This window comes from Heloderma suspectum, chromosome 10 (genome assembly GCF_057233095.1).
Source record: "Heloderma suspectum isolate Gila_16-S chromosome 10, 16-S_ref, whole genome shotgun sequence".
NCBI lineage: Eukaryota > Metazoa > Chordata > Lepidosauria > Squamata > Helodermatidae > Heloderma > Heloderma suspectum.
The window spans coordinates 37699571-37720563 of NC_139467.1; the positions used below are offsets into that span (position 1 = coordinate 37699571).

Here is a 20993-nt window from a genome sequence, read left to right on the forward strand (position 1 = left end):
AATGGTTTGTCAACTCTATAAGGCGGGTGCTGCTTGCACTGCCACAGGCAACAAAGGAGATAATGCTGCAGCAAAAACAACAACAGGTCTTAGACTCAACACATTTATTATGGCATAACTTCGTAGCTTATTCTTTTTATTATGATGCGTTAGTCTTTAAGGTGCCACAGGTCGCTTTGCTTTATAAATATATAGATGGATGGGGAGTTTTTGTCTCTACATTTCCACTTGCTTGAGAAAGAGAGCTGTTGACGCCGGAAAATGCCATAAATCCCCTTAATTGCTGGCAACCTTGAAATGACATTATTTAGACCAGCCCCCTTGGCTTGCAATGAAGCTCTCCGCACATGCCCGAGGGGCCACTCGCGCTTCCCCCTGTTCACGTGTTGCAGCCCCCCCCCCCGTGTTTTTACAGCCACCCGTCAGTTCAGCAAAGCAACGCCCGAGGCAGGATGTTTTCTCCCCCACTCAGCCGCCGCTGACGCGTCGCGCTCTGGCCGCCAGCGCGGTCCCTGGGGCGGGAGACGGGGGCCGGGCCGGGCCGGGCCGAGGCAGGACAAGGCAAATGCGCGTCGGGCGGCTGCACCGCCTCCCCTCCCCCGGCTCAGTTTCCTTTCCTTTCCTTTCCCTTCCTCCTCCCCCCGCGAGCGAGCAGCGAGCGGGGGAAGGAGCAGCGAGCAGAGGAACGCGCCATGGCGCCGCTCTTCTCCGCCATCCGCGTGCTCCTCGGCCTTTTCTTCGCCATCTCCGGGGCGGTCAAGCTGACCGATCGCGTTTCGGGCGACGTCCATCAGCAGCTGGTGAGCTGCACGGCGCGGGGGGAGAAGCCCGTGCCGCGGGCGAGGCGGAGGGCGCGAGGGTCCGGGGAAGGGCGCCAGGGTCCGCCCTGCGCCTTGCTCCGCCATTCGCGGCAGGGCGCGTGTGGGCGCCAGAGGGCCGCTTGCGGAGCGCGACCCTTCGCTGTGCTTCCTCGGGAGGAGGGCTTCCTCGCAAATGCGCGTAGGGCCGATCCCCGGCACATCGCTCCTCGGAAGTAATAATACCCCTTCTCTTTCCACGCGGCCCAGTAGCCGAGGGCCCCCCCCCCCCCAGTGACGGTGTGGGTGTTCCTCACAAGTGAGCGGGCACGGGATTGCCAAGCGCGCTTCGACCGTCGGTGTTTCCTCGGAGGCGAGCTCCGCGGGGCGCCGAAGTGCGCGGAGGGCTCTCGCCGGGCGGTGCAAGGCTGGGGCTGTATGTTTGGAAGTCCCACATTGGGCTCGGCGGGACTTGCTCCCAAATAAAAGTGCGTAGGATCGGAGCCTTCGTTTTGCAAAAAGCGCGCGCGCGCAAGTATAGTCCCGCCGTCGGCGCGTTCTGCATTAGGCTCTTGAAGTCGCGGCCCTGGGCGCTCTTACTTGTGAGTAAGTCCCCCTTGAACGCAACGGAGCTTGCTTGCGAGGACACCTACATAGGATCGGGCAGGACATTCCACTTTCGTTTTGCCCTTTTCCACCCCAGCTAAAGACCAGCGGTTAATCGCCTCTGGAGGGCTCTTTCAAGGGCAAAAATGCTTCTTGTGAAGTCTGGGATCTCGCTCCTCATTTTGCCCGGATTCGAATTAAGCGGGGCTTTGTTTTTGCTTGAACGGCTCTGGAGTCCCTGGCTCCGGATTCTCCTTGGTCTAAAGCAGGTTGGGGGTTAAGGGTTGGCTAGTTGTCCGCTGCAGAGCCCCAAGTAATTCCCTCCGGCTGGGTTGTGTGAATCGGGGTTCTGCCTTCGGCTGCAGTCCTGCACACGCGTTTCCCCGGGGGCGGGGGAGGCCCACTGAACGCGGCGGGGCTCCCGTGCGAACCTGCGCGGAGAACCTCTTTGCACATCTGGCTTCCCTTCTCCGGACTTCCTCTGTTGAAACCGTTTTGGCGCGACGCGGGCCGGAGTTTGAATGGTGGGAGCCTCTTGCAAGTGGGAAGCCAGCGGCGACGCTCACTACTCGCCGTTGCTGGACCGGCGGGAAAACACTTTAGAAAGCGAACTCCCCAAACCGGGAGACGAGCCATGAGATTTTAAACGACACTTCAGCAGTAAATGGCTGCAGAGTTACAAGAGTGCAATTTGTCAATTGGGCCCATCAGCTATTAGTTTCTTTTTCTTAGCATCTGCAGCGGGGCGGGCAGGACTGGACCTGGGTGCCAGAGTCCAGGGCCTTGCATTTCAGGAACACCCCCCCATTCCACGATTTCACCTGCCACTTTCTGGGGTGGGGTCACCAGCAAAGTGGCATTGGTATATTGGGTCTGGTTGCCAGAGTATCCTCTGCTTTGCTTAAAAAAGCCACACTGTTTTGCAGAAGAGGGCAGCATCTAAGAACATCAGAGCCCTGCTGGATCAGACCAAGGGTCCATCTAGTCCAGCATTCTGTTCACACAGTGGCCCACCAGCTGTCGACCGGGAACCCACAAGCAGGGCATGACTGCAACAGCACCCTCCCACCCATGTTCCCCAGCAGCTGGTGCACATAGGCATACTAGTTCTGGTCCTGGAGGTAGCACACAGCCACCAGGACTAGTAGCCTTCTCCAGGAAAAGCCATCCAGATTGGTGGCATCACTACCTATCTACATGGTTGGAGAGGCTTATTTATTACTTTTATTTTTGAAAGAGATGATCCGTTTCTATAACAAAATGCTGCTTATTCCCAAGTCAATGCATTTAGCATCAGGACACCAGAAGCAACCTCTGTTTTATTCCTGGAGTTCTGATGGTGCTATGATTTAAGTGAGTTTAAAATGCAAAGCTGCACATGCTCAGGGAATTATTTTGTTTTAGAAAAATCAGGGTTGGGAAATGGGTTTTGTTTTGTTTCTTTTACTCACATGTCAGAAATGCAGCCCCTTCATGGATCACTGCCTTGTTGTGGCGAAGGGGCTTGCCTAACTCAGTGAAACCATCAGCTGTGCCGTGCAGGGCCACCCAAGACAGACAGGACATGGCGGAGAGTTCTGACAAAATGTGGTCCACTGGAGAAGGAAATGGCAACCCACTCCAGTATTCTTGCCAAGAAAACCCCATGGAACGTATTTTCTTGGGCTCCAAGGTCACCGCAGACGGTGACTGTAGCCATGAAATTAAAAGACGCTTGCTCCTTGGGAGGAAAGCTATGGCCAACCTAGACAGCATAGTAAGAAGCAGAGACATTGCCTTGCCGACAAAGGTCCGTCTAATCAAAGCTATGGTTTTCCCAGTAGTAACGTATGGCTGTGAGAGCTGGACTATAAGGAAGGCTGAGCGCCGAAGAATCGATGTTTTCAAACTGTGGTGCTAGAGAAGACTCTTACGAGTCCCCTGGACTGCAAGGAGGCCAAATCAGTCAATCCTAAGGGAAATCAACCCTGAGTGCTCATTGGAAGGACAGATAGTGAAGGTGAAGCTCAAATATTTTGGCCACCTAACGCGAAGAGAAAACTCTCTGGAAAAGACCCTGATGCTGGGAAAGACTGAAGGCAAAAGGAGAAGGGGACGGCAGAGGATGAGATGGCTAGATAGCATCACCGATGCAGTGAATATGAACTTGAGCACACTCCGGGAGGGAGCGGAGGACAGGAAGGCCTGGCGTGCTGTCGTGCACGGGGCCACGAAGAGTCGGACACCACTTAACGACTGAACAACAACAGGAATGCAGAAGCAGTTGTAAAGCATGGAATGGCGGTGCGAGCTGGGGAGAAGAGAGAAATGTTAATTTTGTGCTTTGCAACTGAAGTAATACACATGGAAGGGGAGAGACCCCATAAGAACATTTAAGAGATTTTGGACTACAACTCCTGACAGCCCCAGCTAGCATGACCTATGAGCAAGGATTATGGGAGTTGTAGTCCCAAACAGCAGGAGGTCACTAGGTTGTAGACAGCTGAACTAGACACTACAAATGCCATTGTTATATTGCTTTTACATGCTTATTTTAAACAGTCTTGTGAGAGTTTATCGTAACAGGCAGGGTCGAAATAAATAAAAACAATAAACTGATAATACTTAATTCCCCAAATCCATACACATACCTAAAAAGGCAAAATCCTAAAGTTAAAGTACAAACGCTGTACACCGTTAAAAGCCCCATGAAAATCACGGGTCCTCTTCAGTGGATTTCACAGTCTTATTGACAGTGCAAACCTACACACACTTACCAGGAATTAAGGCCTATTCAATTACGAGTCCCCTGGACTGCAAGGAGGTCAAATCAGTCCATCCTAAAGGAAATCAACCCTGAGTGCTCATTGGAAGGACAGATACTGAAGCTGAAGCTCAAATATTTTGGCCACCTAACACGAAGAGAAAACTCCCTGGAAAAGACCCTGATGCTGGGAAAGATTGAAGGCAAAAGGAGAAGGGGACGGCAGAGGATGAGATGGCTAGATAGCATCACTGATGCAATGAATATGGACTTGAGCACGCTCCGGGAGAGAGCGCAGGACAGGAAGGCCTGGCGTGCTATGGTCCATGGGGTCACGAAGAGTCGGACATGACTGAACGACTGAACAACAACAACAATGTATATCTCAGTCAGCGCAAGCACTGTGAGATGTAAGCACTGTTGGATGTAAAATAAAAATGCTACAAACAGGAGAAGCCCAAAAGTTAGACATAGGCTGGCTAAATTACCTGACGCTTAGGTCACAATCCTAGGGACGTTTACACAGAAAAAAAGTCCTACAACTCCCAGCGTGCCCCAGCCAGCATGGGAGTAATATAGATATCTTTTTAGGAGGGGAACTTGAAGGAAATGGAAAACGACTTGCAATTAAATGAACGAAGTGTATTGCTCATTGTTAAGGAAAGATGTCTATAATATTTTCTTTTCAATTTCCCTGCTAAGTCAGGGGTGGGTAATGTTGTATTGCCCCCCTCCATTCCCCCCTACTCCCTGCTGCTGCGCTGCTGAAATTTGACTGGAGGGACACCCCCCCCCCCCGGCAGTTTTTGTTTAGAGCAAACCAGGTGGGAAGCATGTGTCCTGGTTTGAAGCAAAATTGTGCTGTTGGGATGCTTCTTTAAAAAAAAAACTGCTTTTTTTTGCTGCTGTGGCCAATTCTTCAGGGGTGGCGGCGGTCACAAAAAGGGCTGGGAGGGCTATGTGGACCATAGGCCTTGTGTTGTCCATCCCTCTGCTAGCTGAACACACTGGAACTAGCCAGGAGAACAGCCTTCTCCCACGCAAATGGGTCTGTCAGATTAAGATCTTGGTGGGCGCCGATCAGTGTGTGTCCTTGACTCTGAATTCAGGCATGTGGCTAACTTGCCTTGCTCATGCGTAGGCCCTTACTCCTGAGCCGCTGGTTGCTCCTGTGGAGGCCTCCCTCTGTTATTACTTATTTAAAATTACGTTTTAAGAGCAAAGGTGATCCGCCCCCCTGTAGCTCGAAGGGACCAGTCACTCCGGGGGCAGCCAACCGCCCTGCTTCTGTGGGGAGCAAAGGGTGCTTCCTATGTGTCTCCCATTTAGCTTTCCATCTTTTTCTTTCTCCCTGGTTCTGGGGACTTTGGCAAGTGGGGGTCACCCCTGAAACCGCCCCCCCCACCATTCCGTGTCCTCCCCTGCCCCTATCTTTATTTAACACTTCTTTTCTCTCTTTCTGTTCCAGAAATCTGAATTTGTGCAGTTCGCTGATGTCTTCCCCCTGAAGGAATTTGGCTACAAGCTGGAGCCGGTCCGCTACCTGGAAACGGTGGGCTGGATAGAAGTGGTGGCCGGTTTGCTTTTGGCCTTTGGGCCCCAGCTGCTGCAGGAACTCAGTAATTTTGTACTCACCATTGTCATGATAGGTAAGGGCTGTCCCGTCCGGGGGTTCATTCGTTTCTAAAAAAGGAGAGGGGCTGGAACCCAAGTCTGGCCGAAGGACACTGTTCCTGTGTGTATCACGAGCCGTTTTTAATCTCCACTCAGTTCAGGCTGGATTGGGGCTGAAAGAGGAAGGACAGGGCTCCTTATGGGACAGGAGCAGGAGTGCTGTTTCTTGGCTTCCTGCGGGCATCATTTATTATTTTACTCATTTAATTTGTGATACTTATATACCACTAAATTGAATAAAACCCCTCAGCAGTTCACAATAAATATTAATATCACATTTAAAATACAGTATTCAAAACACAAGACACTTCAGTTACAATAAAAGCAATATAAGGGGCAGTAAAATGGAGCTGCATGATTAATTTAATGACAGCCCAGGGAAAGGCTGGGTGAACAAGTGTGTTTTCAGGAGGTGTTTAAAAAATGCCACATTTTCTGCATCCCGAACTGCACGAGGGAGGGTTTTCCAGAGGGTGGGTGCCGCTACCGAGAAGGCCCGCTGTCGGTGTATTGCATGGCGGCATTCCATTAGTTTTTGAATGACCAGCAAGGCCTCCTCTGATGCGCTTAAACGTCGCTTGGGTACGTATAAGGGAAGGTGGTCTGCTAGGTGTCCTGGTCCCAAGTTGTTTAGGGCTTTGTACGACAATACCATAACTCTGTAAGTGGCTCAGTAGCTAATAGGCAGCCAGTGCAGTTCTTTTAAGGCAGATGTTAGGTATCGTTGACCACTGTATGAACAGAATGCTGGACAAGATGGCCTTTGGTCAGCTCCAGCATGGCTCTTCTAACGTTCTTATGTCATGCAAGCTACACCTGCTGAAATTCCCCTCTTCCACACCATTATTCAAGGTTTAGGAGCTCTGTCTTCTCTTGCATCTCTGTCTTCTCTTGCATCTCTGTCTTCTCTTGTATCTCTGTCTTCTCTTGCATCTGGGCACCCTGCTTGGCAGTGAGGGTGGCTGATGCTGATGCTTAATGGTTAGAAACAATAAACTGGTTAAAAGCTACCCAACTTCCTGAGCCAGGGAGGGAGACGTGTGGCCTTCCAGATGTTGTTGGATCCCACTTCCCATCAGCCCCAGCCGGTGGTGTGGGATGATGGGAGTTGCAGTCCAACAACATCTGGAGGGCCACTGGTACCCCATCCTTGTCCTGAGCACTTGAGGAAGTGGGCAGTATGACTCTGTGTGTGTGTGTCTTCCAGAAGGGGAAGCCACAGGCTAACTGGCCATTCATTTTACTCGCCACTTGTGGGGTTGCATTGCCAAGCTTCTTGCACGCAACTGGGACGTTGCATGTGTGTGTGTTCTGGAGCTGAAACCTTGACCTTAATTAATGCCATATATCCTCATCTTCATGGTGATACCAGTAGCTTGCAACTATTTTACAGATGTGCTGTTTCTTCTTCTAGCTTTGGGCAATGGACTGCTGGTATTATCAGTCCTGCCTCCCTTTAAAACTGCTTTTGGATCTTGTCAGGCCATTGGCTTCCTCTGGTGAAATTGTCCGGAGATGCAGGAGCCCAAGGCAGGCTGTGGCTGGGGAGAAAAAGCTGGATAGGAGCCGGATGAAATGGCTTCTTCCATTGTAACGGGCGAACAGGGCTGGTGCTGTCGATAGTGAGAATAAGAATAAACATGCATGCCTGTAGCAGAAGCAGGGTGCATGATGTTTTGAAGCAGCCTTCCCAACCAGGTGCCCTCGTGCTGGCTGGGAGTGCTGGGAGTTACAGTTCAGCACATCTGGAGCACTCCGTGTTGGGGGCTTCCATGTGCTCAAAAGACAGGTCTCTACTTCAAGCAGCTTACAGTCTGCTAGGCTTTACAGAGTTTTGTAAGCAGAACAGGCGGGGTCTCTCTCCTGAACAGCTTACAGTCCGTTTCAACCCCTCCGAACCTGATGCCTTTCTGGTGTCAGGCGAAGACCTTTTTATTTGCCTTGGTCTGGCACCGTATTATCTTGCTGTCTTCCACCTGACTGTTTTTACTGATTTTCTGCCTTTCCCATCTTGGATCTCTTTATTACTCTTTTCTCGATTTCTTTTTGTGTGGTCTGATTTGATGGTCAGTTCCTCTGTGTTCCATTTGTTAGTTACCCTAGGAATTTTGCAGCCAGAAGAATGGCCTATGCGTTCATTTTTATATATTTATAGATATGTATGTATGTGTGTGTGTGTAAAATGGTGATGATGCTAATAAAAAATACATAAAATGAATAGGAGCAGGTGCAGAGTAGAGATTGCTGGGGGTGGGGTGGGTATCTCCTGGGGCGGCGTCCAACAAAGCTGCTTGTGCAGTGGGGCTTTTGCAGTTCTAAAAATAACCTTGGAAACTAGTGGATCGGGACAGGTCAGCAGAGCTCCGTTCTAGTCTTAGAACTGCAAAAGCCCCGTTGCGCAAGCAATCATGGGTCCCGCCAGCACATGGGCAGAATGGGATGCTACCCTTGGTGCTTTGCTTGCAATTTATTTTTACGATGTTACCCCTCTGCTCTCTCTCCCTCTGTCTTTGCAGGTGCCATCTACACCCTCTTGGTTTTGAAGAAACCCATTGCCATGTGCACCCCGGCCACAGTCTCCTTGGGTCTTCTGCTTCTCCTGAATATCCGGGGAAGAGGGAGATGTGCCAAGTCAAAGTTTGACTGAGGGTGTGTGTATGTGTGTGGGAAATGGATCTGGAGGGGAGGGTGGGATTGGAAATAATGCTGTTGAGGCGGCAAGGCTGCTTGCTCTTCACCCTTGCCCAGCCCCTTCAAACATGCTCATGGCATAAAATGGGTCCTGCTGATGTGTAATCCAAAAAGGCTTTGTGGACTTGAGATCAGTGTAAATCAACACTGGCAACAGTTCAGGCCTTTCTCAGTTACCCCCTTTGTCAATGTTCTTTCCCTTCTTCAACCTGGAGGCACTGTCTTCTCTGCTAAACCAGCCAGGTGCTACTTTGATCTGTGGATTTCATAGATCTGGACAAGGGAGCAACATATTTCAGATGAAAATAGAAATGCTTTTTTTTTTTTTAACCCTGCTCAAGATAGGCCCTTGTGGGGCCCAGAGCGAGCCATTTCTGTGGAAGTTTGTGGACTGGCCCTCAAGAATTTTGTTGACTAGTATGTGAGAATTTCACTGTGTTTTCCTACCAGCTAAGAATATATCTACAGGAATTACATTCACCCTAGAGACTAGAGGTTACAGGCGTCTTTAAAAAAAAGTTGTAGCTTCCCCCAAGGAATTCTGGGAAATGGTAGTCAAGGGGCTTGGGTTTTACACAACTGGTTATCCCAAGATAAAATAATTCGTAACATAAATGTCAGGATCTGATTTTGTGTACGTATTCAAGGATTGAAAGGAATTGGCAACCTCTGGCTAGATTGGCTGCTTTTGGCTCATCGCTTCTCTATATCAGGGGTGGGCAACCTGTGTGGCCTAATGTCATGTGGTCTTCAGCCTAATTTCAAAAGTGGTAAGTACAGACCTGGCAAGGGTGATCTGGGTGGGATGTAACCGGGAGAGAGAGAGAAAAGGGGTGGCAGAAAAAAGAAGGGGATGTGAGAGAGAGAAAAGGTGTTAGCCATCCACGCTTGGCTTTGACCCCATCCACCACTGATACGTGGCTCCCGACAGATTACGTGCAAGGGAATGTGGCTCTCAATAGAAAATAGCACTTGTAGATAGTAACGTCTCCGGATGAATGACTAGAGGTCTACAAATTGTGGATGGACTTCCTTGCCAAGCTTTACTGTCTAGTTGTAGGGGTGGGGAGCCTGTGACTCTCTGGATGTTGCTGGAGTCCAGCAACTCCCATCTTCTCTGACTATTGGCCATGCTGCCTGGGGCTGATGGGAGTTGGAGTCCAGTGATACCTGGAGGGGGCACAGGTTGCCCACCCTTGTCTAGCAGCCAGCTGTGAAGGCATCAGTGGGCTTCACGTCCAAGCAAGGGTGCTTGAGATTACATCTTAAAGGGATTTCAGGGTTTAATAAATAAATCATACTGCTTTGAAGGGAGCAGCCCTATGGTCCCTGGGAAAGTTTCAAGGGACCATAGGATGTTTTGGAATTCCCTTCCGAAGACACAAGACATTGCTACGATCTCAGAAGGGGAGGTCCAAATGGGGATTTCACCCCTGGCCCTTGCAGCACCGCGGGAAGAACCATGGCAGCTTCCTCACCTGAGGTCGGCCTTCCAACCTCGGGCGAGGATGCAAATGATGGGGAAGGGGGCGGGGCAGGAGGCGAGGGGCTGAGAATCCGCGGCATGCTGAAGTCCCCCGGTTCCTGCCCCCAAGACTAGCTGTTGAGCACGTCTAGTGACAAAAGGAACAGAAAGGAGGACAGAGAGGAGGAAACCGTCTCTGTTGTTCCTTCTGCTCTGCTGGGCGTCTGTTGGCTGAGCATTGGATTCTCAGCATAGGGTTGCTCTGCCCCAATGCAATCCTATACATGTTTACTCAGAAGTCAGTCATGCTTTCAGTGGGGCTTACTCCAAAGTGAGCATTTATAACATCTCAGCCTAAGAGTTCAGCATAGCAGCTGTGATTACTCACTAATACCTTTCTCCAAGTTTTTGCCCATGGCAGCTTTTAAAATAAGATAAGTTTTAAATGGCCTGTTCTCTATCGGCTTTGCTCCTGCCTTGCTGCTCCCATGTATTTGCCTCTAAAATGTCTAGAGCAACAGTGGCAGAAGGTAGATGTGGATCTCCTGATAGATCTCTGGATGATTTGTAGAAGATTGCAAGGCTTTCTGACTCCCAACTGTTTAACAATAGCAGCAACAAAATATATACACACGCACTGAATTATACTGCTGAAATGAAGGAAGTACCTAGGAGTGGATTTTTGTGTGGAAGGAGTGTAAGGTCGAAACAGGCTCAGAATTCTAAGTGCAAGTCTTTTGCACAAGGTTGATTTCAGGGGTTCCAATAAAAAACAAAGCAGACCCTGCAAGCCGGAAATCTGCTCACCCCTGGCCTAGAGAATGCTTCTGAACAGTCCAGCATTCTGTTCACACAGTAGTCAACCAGCTGTCTGGAAAGCCCACAGGTAGGACATGAGTGCAAAAAGTTCTTGGACTCAAAAGGGGGGTGTGGGGGGAAGCTCTTACCTCTGGCATGCTGGCTATAAAGGGGAATTGGCAAGACCTATTTGTCATGTAAGCCAAGGATGGTCAGCTTTGGTCAAATAACACTTTGCCTCCCATGTGAACCGGACTGTCAGCTGATTTGCCCTGAATGTATAACTCCTTCCCTGGGTATGTTTGCCTGGTGCTGTCTGTGTGCTCGTTTTATGTGCCAGTCAAAGTCCGTCCTGTTTGACCAAAGTGTGTTGAAATAAGTTTTGCTGCCTGTTCAGTTACTGCATTTATCTTTGGAGCTGGCTTTCCCGTTCTTTGATTGGCGGGTATATTACTTAGGACCTAACGTTTTGGTGTTTCTTTTGACTCCTCTTGGTGGTGAATATGGATTGTTTCAACAGCTGTTTAATTTGTTGATTGAGTTTGATATTGTTTCCCATTGTCTTTGTTGTTATGGACCTTGTGATGGGTGCTGTTGTTGGAAGGGCTGGGTGGAAATAAAATAGCTGGTTGCCGGTGGCAAGATAAGACTTGTGATGTGTTTTTGTCTAGCCCATCTAACCTAAGGCAAAGAGACACTGCCCCCTAATGTCATCCCCTACTCCAGGAACTCAAGAGAGCTGGGCTTAGAGTAGGGGGAAGGTTGAAGAGGAGGCACTTCTGCCCTCACTGAAGATCCATAAGGGCGCATCTGCCCTTATATTGTCTGATGTCCTCCCTGGTACGCCAGGCAGTGGTGGCTGGTGCCCATTGGGACTGGTGGGGCAGGGCACCTAAATGTAGGCAGAGCCAAGGAGCTGCAGTAGGTGGAGCCAACTAGAGCATGAGTTCAAAACAGAGGGGAGGGGAAACTCAGCCACAGTTGGGTGCCCTGCCTGCCCAGAAATACCATCTGTCTCTGACTCCAAGGCTGGCAGTAACGACATGAATGGGGATTGCTTGTCATTCAAGCGGCTTGTTCGGGAAATGTGTTTCCGTTCTCCTCTGCGTTCCCCCCCCCCATCCAGGATATTGGCCAGCACTTATTTAAACAAACTCCAGAGAATGCGCATTATTTGCTTCTCATATTGGCAGCGTCCTAGTTCCTTGATGGAAATTACGGCAACTCAACCAGCATAAAACTAGTTCCGATTTGTAAAGCAGATACACAGATTTGGGTGTATACTGTCAAAAGAACATGTTGTATACCTCTACAACAGTAGCATTTTTGAGGATTAGCATTGGCTAATAACACACACTAGGAAATGTGTACCTAACTGTGGGCCGTACTGCCCAACTGTGGCAAACAGAAGGTAATTAAATTTGGCTACAGCTTTGTATCCTGAGTCCTTTGCCCGTTGCATCAGATGACCCATTCAGCTTTTGATCTGTTCTAAAACGTCATTGAGGTCTCAGACCCCTTGACTTCTGCCTCTAGCACCATGGAAAAATTAATCTGAGGTTGAAGTAAGGTGAAAAGCAGGAAAGCAGCCCCTGAATTCTTAGGGGCTCTTTACATGCCTTAGTTTAGTTTCACCTTGGGATAAGCGATCGTGTGGTATGCAAATGGAAATGGAGGATTCACTGCAACAACACAAAGGGACCTGAAAGAGTGGGTTTTTGTGACGACTGTACTCAGGGTTGCAGGTTCTCTGCTTAAAATAAAGAATAAAAATTGTGCCCAACCTCCACCCAATTATCCCATGACCTGTATAAAAGATGTCCACATCTTTGGAATTCCAGGGACTACAAACTTGCTTTTTTCAAAAAGATAAAAAAATAAAACTGAGATTGCCAGCAAGCTGAATTCTCCACCCAGTACCACATTGTGCAGTCCTGTGGGATTGTGGCATATGCACAGCCCTCCTTCAGCTGCAGCTGTTCCTTGTTTGGCTTTGTCCATTTGCGGAGAAGAAGAGAATGGTCCCTACTCCCCTGGAGTCAACGAGGATGGAAGATGCTACCTCTGAAACTGCCAGCTCCTTCTGCCTGAGTGGAAACAATGGATGAATTTCATCCAGAGCCTTGCCCCTTCAGTGCTCTTACTTTGGCATAGCTGGAATAACTGCTGGATCTTTCAGCGGTTTCATGACATCAAACTATGGCTGGGGAAGGGTGAAGCCTTCAGTGGTTGAGCAACGGACCACCCGCAAGGAACAGTCTGCATGAATTTTGGACTAGGGCTGGAGAGACCTGGTTTCGAATCCCCAGTCAGCCATGAAACTCACATGGTTTCACATGGGTGACCAGCCAGATGGGCGATTAATAAATTTAATAATAAATAAATAAATAAACGGTTGTCCTTGGGCCAGTCACTATCCCTGGGCCTAACTTACCTCACAGGGTTGTTGTGAGGATTAAAAGGGGGTGGGGAGAAACGTTTACACTGCCCAAGCTTCTTGGAGGGAGGGCAAGATGATAATGCAAGATGTAAAACAGTAAATAAAGAAACCTAGGGTGTTGTTTTAGGTTAGCTGTGCTGAACGTTCAGTCCAAGGGCTGAATTAATTTTTGGAGAAACTCTCGGTGGTGTGTGTGTGTGTGCGTGCGTGCATTCCACTGGTGGGTGGAGCCAAAGGCAAAGGGGCGTGGCTGACATACCGGCAAAGCTTAGGCTAAAGATCTTGCTGCCCGTAACTAAGTCTTGGGGAGAAACCCTTCAGCCTTTTTGAATGGGGGAAAAACCTGCGCAAATGCTCACTAAAGGAGAAAGGGGGTGTGGCTAGGGGAAGGGAGTGGGATCTTTGGGGGAACACCGGAGGCCCAAATCGAGACCCTAGGTGGACTGAATTTGAGCCACAGGCCTCAGGTTCAACCCCTTTAGGTGCAGCCTTTCCTAAGCCCTCCAGATGTGTTTAGATTACAATGTCCACCAGAAGCCTCTGCTTCTTCCCTGAGTATCTTGGGGGTTTTCTTCCTCATTCTGTTTATGTTGCTTGATATTTCATCCCTGGTTCCCTGCTACTGAGACATCAAGAGTTGCTTCCATAGGGTTGGGCTGGCCTCAGGCGTGCTTGACTTGCTTTTGCAGATTTGCTCGGTTTCTGCACGCCCCCCGTTTGTGTGGGTGGTGGCGTTTTGCCTACATAAGGAGTAGCACTCAGGGAATTCCTGGGATCAGGGGGCCTCATTTGCCCCCCCACGACCCCACTGGGGGCTACCGCATCCTTGACTGCAGCCACCAAATGTCCCACTGAAATTTGGAAGCAAAAATGGTGATTTTATTTCAAAATGAAGCCCAACGGGAGCATGCAGATTGTTTTCCAGCAAAATTGTGTTTCTGGGTGCATGGTTTTGTTTGCAAATGAGGCGTGTGCTCCCTGCGGGCCCCGTTTTAAAATAAAATTGGCCCTTTCTTGCTGCTGCTACCACACTGCCGAATCTTGGTGACAACCTGCTATTTTATGCTGCCAGTACCACTGCAAATTTGGCAGTGGCTGCAAAAAAGGTCTCCTTTAATTAATAGGAAACATGAAATAGTGTCAGGCTAGATGCTTCTGGTCCTCCTTTCCTGCTCTTGCAGGCAAGTGTCACTTATAGCTTACTTCACTTAGGGATTGGATGGATAGGGTTGCCAAATTGCGATGAGGAGAATGATTTTTTAACTTCAACTCTGGAGTAGATAAGATTAAGGGAGACATGATAGCTGTCTTCAGCTATCTGACTTGCTTTCGCTCAGGAGATGGAGTAGATGTGTTCTCTGTTGCTCCAGAGGGCAGGACGCTAACAAATGGGTGGAAATTGCAGGGAAGCAGATTTCAGCGGCACAGTAGGAACTTCCTAACATGAAGAGCTGTTTGATAGTGAAACAGATGACCTGGGAAGTGGGTTGGGTACTCCTTCGCTGGAGGCATTTAAGTCCAGGCTGTGCCCAGGCCATCTGCAAGGGATGCTGTCATGGCATCCTGCATCGACCAGGGGGTGGACTAGATAACCCTCAAGGTGCCTTTCAACTCGGCTTCTGTGATCCTCCCATTACATTGGGAGACGTCGCTGTTGCTACATCTCTCACCCACTTGTTCACTCACCCCTTCTATGTGGTGGAGAAAGACAGAAACCGGAGTTTTGTTTTATCAGTCTGGGAAGGGGAAGAGAAGTAAAGACCTAGGGCAGGAAGTTTGGGTGGTAGCACAGGGATTAAAAGTAAAATGGAAATCTCGAAGTTGCAGCCTGGCAATCCTATGGACGGATGGGACATCTCTCTGTGGTGCTGGAGAGGGCCAGGCGGTGCTGGGTCCAAGTTTCTGAGGGCCTTTGGGCAAGGCACCCTTAATCCCCCCCCCCCCCGAGTTGTCTCTTCTTTCTCATCATTGCTACCACTCGCTTTCTTGACAGGCAGAGAACCAGTGAGTAAGAAGGCACTAGCATCTGCTGTTCCTCACCACCACCAGAGCAAGAGGCAGGTGAACAAGCAGGTTGAAACGGTGATGAGAAGGAGCAAGTCCAGGGGGCTCTTGTCAGTGGGCCCCTGCTGGGGTTTGGGCCTTTGGCAGGTGCCCAACCATGTCTACCTTGGTACCAAGGATGAGATAATGTTTCTCTGATGGTGATGGGGACAGAGAATAGAGGGGTAAGCCAGGGCAGGGTGGCACCAATGCACCAGTGGAAGCTTCTGGATGCTCTTCAAAGGTAGCCCCACGCAGAGCGCATTGCAGCAGTCCAACCATGATGTAACCAAGGCGTCGATAATTGTTGCCAGATCTCTGTCCCACCTTTGGAGACATGCTTGGTGGGAATCCGAGAGAGGGCCTTTTTGGTGGCTGCTTCCAGGATCTGGAACTCTCTGTCCAGGGAGGCAAGGCTAGCTCCTTCTCTGATGTCCTTCTGCCACCTTTTTACTTAGACAAGCATTCGGCTTTTAAGCCGCCTTGTTCGCTAAATTAGGTTTTAACTGGTGAGTGTTTACTTTTTTATTGATATGCTTCTAACTGATTTGCTTTTATGTTTTAATTATAAGTTTAATTATGTTTTAATTATCTTGTAATTGTTTTTAGCCATCAGGAGCACTGTTTGCAGCGGGAAGGTGGGGGTATAAATTTTAATAAATAAATAAGTACATCTGGGGTTTTGCAGCGAATTCTTGCAGTCTAGAATCTATTGCACACTCGAACTCGGAGCCCTCGATTTCTGCCCCTGTTTCTTTGCTGACCAAGATCCTGGTCTGTACTTGCTGTGAAGGTTTGGAGCAGAAGGAATAATCCATTCAGACAGAATGCATTTGGGCAGACCCTGTCGGTCATAACAAAAGCCAGAAGAAGTTGATATAGAGTACACAATATGTCAAGAGCGATGCAGGCATTAATCATTAAGACAATCCACTTATAATATACATGGCACATAAAGCTCTGCAGCAAAGGCCCATAAAGCTGCCATCACCGTTATTGTGTACATTGCTGTTGGCTAGTAAAAATATGAGCAATGAAGAATGGTGACTGTGAGATATGAATCCTCCCACCACAGCTAGAGTTGCTGGAGAAGACCTTAGGACAGGGCCCCACAAATGTTTTGGGTTGGTGGGCACATTTGGAACTTTGGGAATGTGTAGTGGATGCTCTCACAAAATGGCTGCACAGGGTGGCTTGCCCATTCATAAAATGGCTGTTGTGGAACCATGGACAGTCACATTCATTTCCCAGAAGCCAAACTGGTGAGATTAAAAGAAAAGTATCTTTACCAAGACTCTAAGGACAAGGCATGCCTGAGCTCCTAAACTCATCTGCCTGTATTCACCTTAGTAGTGAGCTTGGATTGATGCATTACGAATTCGCTAGTATGGGTAAAGTCTAGCCTACTTAGAGTAGACCTATTGAAATGCATGGAACTTGAGTTAGCCATGACCAACTTAAGTCCTGTTCATATCAATGGGTCTCCTCTAAGTAGCACTTAGGTTGGATTTTACCCTTTATTTAGAACTGACTGCAAGGTTTGGAGCATGTGCAGTGAAGTGGTACACAGATTCTTCCCCACTCCAAATTTTCAGTTGTCCTACCACCAAGACCCCCGCCCCCCTTACTTGAAGCAGTCCCACAAGCTGCTTCCCTCATTGCCACCACCACAGCTGTGGCTCCCAGGAAGAGAAGCACTCTGCAGTCCATCTTCATACCGGCGATCAGCGACAGCAGGTAAACATCACATGACATCATCATGCAGGCAGGCCACGTGAAAACAATCAGAGAGGGGCTAGTGTTGACGCATGACATCATGCCGTATGACGTGATTCAAAACGACAGCTCTCAAGATGCACTTCGATGTGCATGTGCAAAAACGTTTACATGGAATGAGACTTCGTATTAAAGGAGAACCACATGGACAACATTGTTACTTTCCGAGTAAATAAATTCACTCGGGATAAGTTCACCCATCTCTAGTTATGACCTACTTGAGCGTGCAGGTTAATCATGATGACCTAACTGAACTTCCATTTTCTGGGGCATTATAGCTACAAACGCAAAGAGCATAGAGGGCTTTGCAGGCAAGAGTTTAGATTCCTTCCTTCCTTCCTTCCTTCCTTCCTTCCTTCCTTCCTTCCTTCCTTCCTTCCTCTCTCTCTTCTGTACCACCCAACAGTTAAGCCTCCCTGGGTGGCTCACAAAAAATAGAACCATAAAATACAACATGATAAAAGCATAATATAAAATCTTTAATGTATAAAAATGTGAAAGAATTTAAAACAGCTGCATTTGTAGATGTCATTGTAGGATGTTTTGTGACGGGGGAGGGAGACTATGTAGGCAGTCTGTTGTCACGATGCTACCATGATGAGTTATGAATTTAAATAACTCTGGACATACTCAGAGTCTTTCTTTTTAAATTTTAAAATTAGGGTTGCCTCTCCCTCTAACGCACGAAGAATGCCCCAGTTTTAAATTATGGAATCGAGGTGGGGGTGGGTGGGGAATAAGGTACCTTGTTGCATGTCGTCTGCTTCACATTTAAAGTAAGTGAAGTAATACACTCTCCCATCCAAAGCTTCGCCCCCGCCCCAGTGCAGAGCCATTAAGTCCAGAATGTACAATTGCTGGAGAGAGCAATCTAATGGCCCGCTAGACACTGTCTAGCGGGCCATAGGATATGCTCATTTCCGGGAATTGACCTTGGAGCCTGGTCGGTTCTGTCAGGAGCGCCCTAGGTGCCTCTTGCAGTCCCCACCAATAGCCAACTCGGGACACAGACGATGAATTCTTTCCGAGATTTTATTCCTTTATTACTTAATGACTCTTTCAGATACTAATCACTAGGGACGAACCAAGGAACAGCACTGGGGAAAGATAGCAGAGTAGCCTAAGCTCCAGGTAAGGCAGTTGGTCCCCGTTTGAAGGAGAACCACGGGAAGACCCTGAACTTATGGGCTAGGGAGAGATTCTCCCTCTTTCCCGTGGGTCCTCGGGACATGACTGTTGTTTGCGTGCCAAACGGGAGCTACGTCTCCTTTCTGCCCTCCATCGCTCGTCGCTCCCTGCATCTGCGCCGAGTGTCCAGGAAGCCCCCCTCCAGCGCTCTCTCACTGCCAGGGTCACTATCCCAGGAATGCTGGCAGGAGGAATCTCTGCCGGCTGCTGTGCTTGTGAGAGATGAGTGGATTGCTGTTCCTCCTCAGAATCAGAACTTCTCTGGGCTCTATGGGCTCAGTTTCCACCCTGACAGGTTCCTGGAAAACTGACTGCTCCTTTTGTCCGCGCTTTCCTCCACGTTCGGAAGATGAGCATGGAGCGACTGAAAAGGGGTGGGGCTGGGGGGCATTGCAGGGCGGGTAGAGCGGAGCTGCGTGTACGACACATCCAATGTGTTGCGTGGCGGCTTCCTCTCCTGGTCGGAAGGCTGTCTAGTGAAAAATAGCATGGCAGGAGAGGTGTGGAGGGAACGATCCCCTGCGCCTCTCCAGCCTTGCTTTGGATAAGCGGTCCAAAGGTTGGAAGCGGCTGCTTATCTAGTTAGGGTTGCGCCCTAACTGTACCGTTGCATTTTAGCTTTCCTCTGTTGTACAGACTGGGTTGTATTGAATGGTGTTATTCTGCCAACTAGCACAAAGCTGCTCCTGCTTGCAGAGATGCTGTTTTCATCCTCGTGGAAGCGTCAAATCCATTAAGTGGACTCTGCTTCCACGAGCTGTTGCATCGCTCACTGCAGCTTCATTCGGCTAGGCGTAGCTTGCGCGCGTCCTTCCAGTAATGCAGGAGTGGAGATGCTCAGGCCTGGGATCCCAAGCCCTCTGGGGTCTCAGCCTGGCCCTTCTGGGGTTCCCCGGGCAGCCAGTCGCTGTTCCCTGGCCTCAGTCCCTCTCCCCAACCACCAATCATTGTGGGGCTCCCTGGTGACTGGGCGGGGTTTCCCCTATTCTAAAAGCTTGAAATGCCTCTCTGAAGGCTTAGCTACTGGCAGGAAAAGCTTTACGTTTAAAACGTGCATTTGGGGCTTATTTTGGCATTGCCCCTTTTACCTTCGGCCCCAAGCACTACTGGAATGCGGCAGCCAAGAGCATCTCTGCAATAGAATTTGGCCCTCAGACAGAAAGAGGTTCAACGTTCCTGAGCTAATGAGGGTGCAACCGCCAGCAGGTCCCCGCTGCATCTGGCACTTTTCTTTCTATGCTGTATGCAGCCCACCATCTACCATCCAGTTACATGAAAGCCTGAGGACTTCTTCATGCGGAGCTTTTATCCTGCTGTGAGATTGCTCACTCGCGGAAGTTTGTGGGACCTTTTCATGATGTCGTCAGTGTCCAGGGCACATCCAGAGGTATTTCCTGGTTATTCTATCTCAAAAAGATCTGGAAATAATGAACTATTTATTTAAGTCAGATTGTTACACTATTAAAACAGACACTAGAAGGCGCTGTTTCATTTTGGGGCTAGGGTTCAGCACCTATTATGGGGAACCTATTTTGGGGCTACGGTTCAGTACCTTGGATAGCTCCTGTAGAGTTATGGCCGGTTCTGACTAAAACCCAGAATGGATTCACAGCCCCATCAAAATCGGAGCCACCAGCCTCCAGAGTGGTAATGCTCCTTGGATCAGGTTTCCATCCCTAACATCTACCTGGATCCTCTTTTCCCAGGGACTGATAAAAACTTGTTTCATCTTTGACCAAGAGACGGTATCCTTCCTTTTAGGGGAGGGAGAGGGAGGGAAGACCAGAAAAATGCCAAAATGTACAGCCCTAATCTGTTCAGCTTGCCAAGAGATGTGCGTGCGTGTGCGTGCGCCTCTCGCTGTCTGTGTCTGTGTATAAATAAAACGAGCTACCCTTGCTGGGATCCCACATGTTGGTTATCCAGCTTTTCAGGCACCGTTAGACCTCGCAGGATACAGTGGGTGGGTGGCCAGAATGCTTTTGTTAGCAGATATCTTTTCCCTGGGGCTGATTCACATCCTGTCCTCATTCTTTGTGCTCAGCTCTGGCCAAATGCTCCCAGACAACCCTGTAATGCAAGTACTGCTAAGATGGGAGCAACTGGGGTGGGGGTGGGGAGTGTATGTGGGGGGGAGGAACCAAATGCATTCCTAGAGGTGTCATTTCAGATCTCGCCATGTGGGGTGGGGCGGGAGTGGGGTAGGCAGAGGAAAGAGAAAGACAAAAAAATTCAGCAAGATGTAAAGATCTGCTGTGGAAGATATTCACAATTTCTTTGCAAAGGCAGAAGATTTTGGGAGTGTTGGTTGTGAATACTGTTATAAATGTGTCCTAATAGCTGCAATCCTATGCATGTTTAGACAGAAAAAAGTCCTACAACTACCAGCATGGTTGGCTGGGGCATGCTGGGAGTTGTAGGACTTCTGTCTGTCTTAACATGCATAGGGTTGCACCATTACAGTATTAGAAAAGAGTCACCCTCACTTTTGGGAGCGGGGAAGCATAGAGATTTGTGATCATCCTCTTCATGCAGAAAGTAAGGAGCAGGTCGTAGAGGTGTACCTCCCCTATGAGGAAAGGCAAAAAGACATTTGGGGCTGTTTAGTTTAGGAAAAAGGGCAATAGGACGAAATGACTGAGATGTATAAAATCATGCATGGTGTGGAGAAAGTGGGTAGGGAGAAGTTTTTCTTCCTCTCTCATAATCTAGGACCCGGGGTCATCCCATGAAACTGATTGTTGGGAGATAACAGGAGAGACAAAAGAAGGA

At 49.1% G+C, this 20993-nt stretch overlaps 1 protein-coding gene across 2 annotated transcripts in view; it reads left to right on the top strand.

Annotated features, from left to right (window-relative positions):
• Positions 1 to 660: 660 nt before the first annotated feature.
• The window catches only part of TMEM35B (transmembrane protein 35B), a 29940-nt gene continuing 9607 nt past the window's right edge, over positions 661 to 20993 (top strand). The window contains exons 1-4 of one of the 2 annotated variants that reach the window (XM_084816018.1): positions 661 to 800; positions 5615 to 5795; positions 8337 to 8469; positions 15208 to 19464. In XM_084816018.1, coding sequence (XP_084672144.1) covers positions 693 to 800; positions 5615 to 5795; positions 8337 to 8467 — 420 coding nt within the window. In that variant the 5' untranslated portion in view covers positions 661 to 692 and the 3' untranslated portion in view covers positions 8468 to 8469; positions 15208 to 19464. Of the gene's footprint in view, positions 801 to 5614; positions 5796 to 8336; positions 8470 to 15207; positions 19465 to 20993 lie in introns of those variants that run through there. The other variant, XM_084816019.1, reaches the window with a different exon arrangement.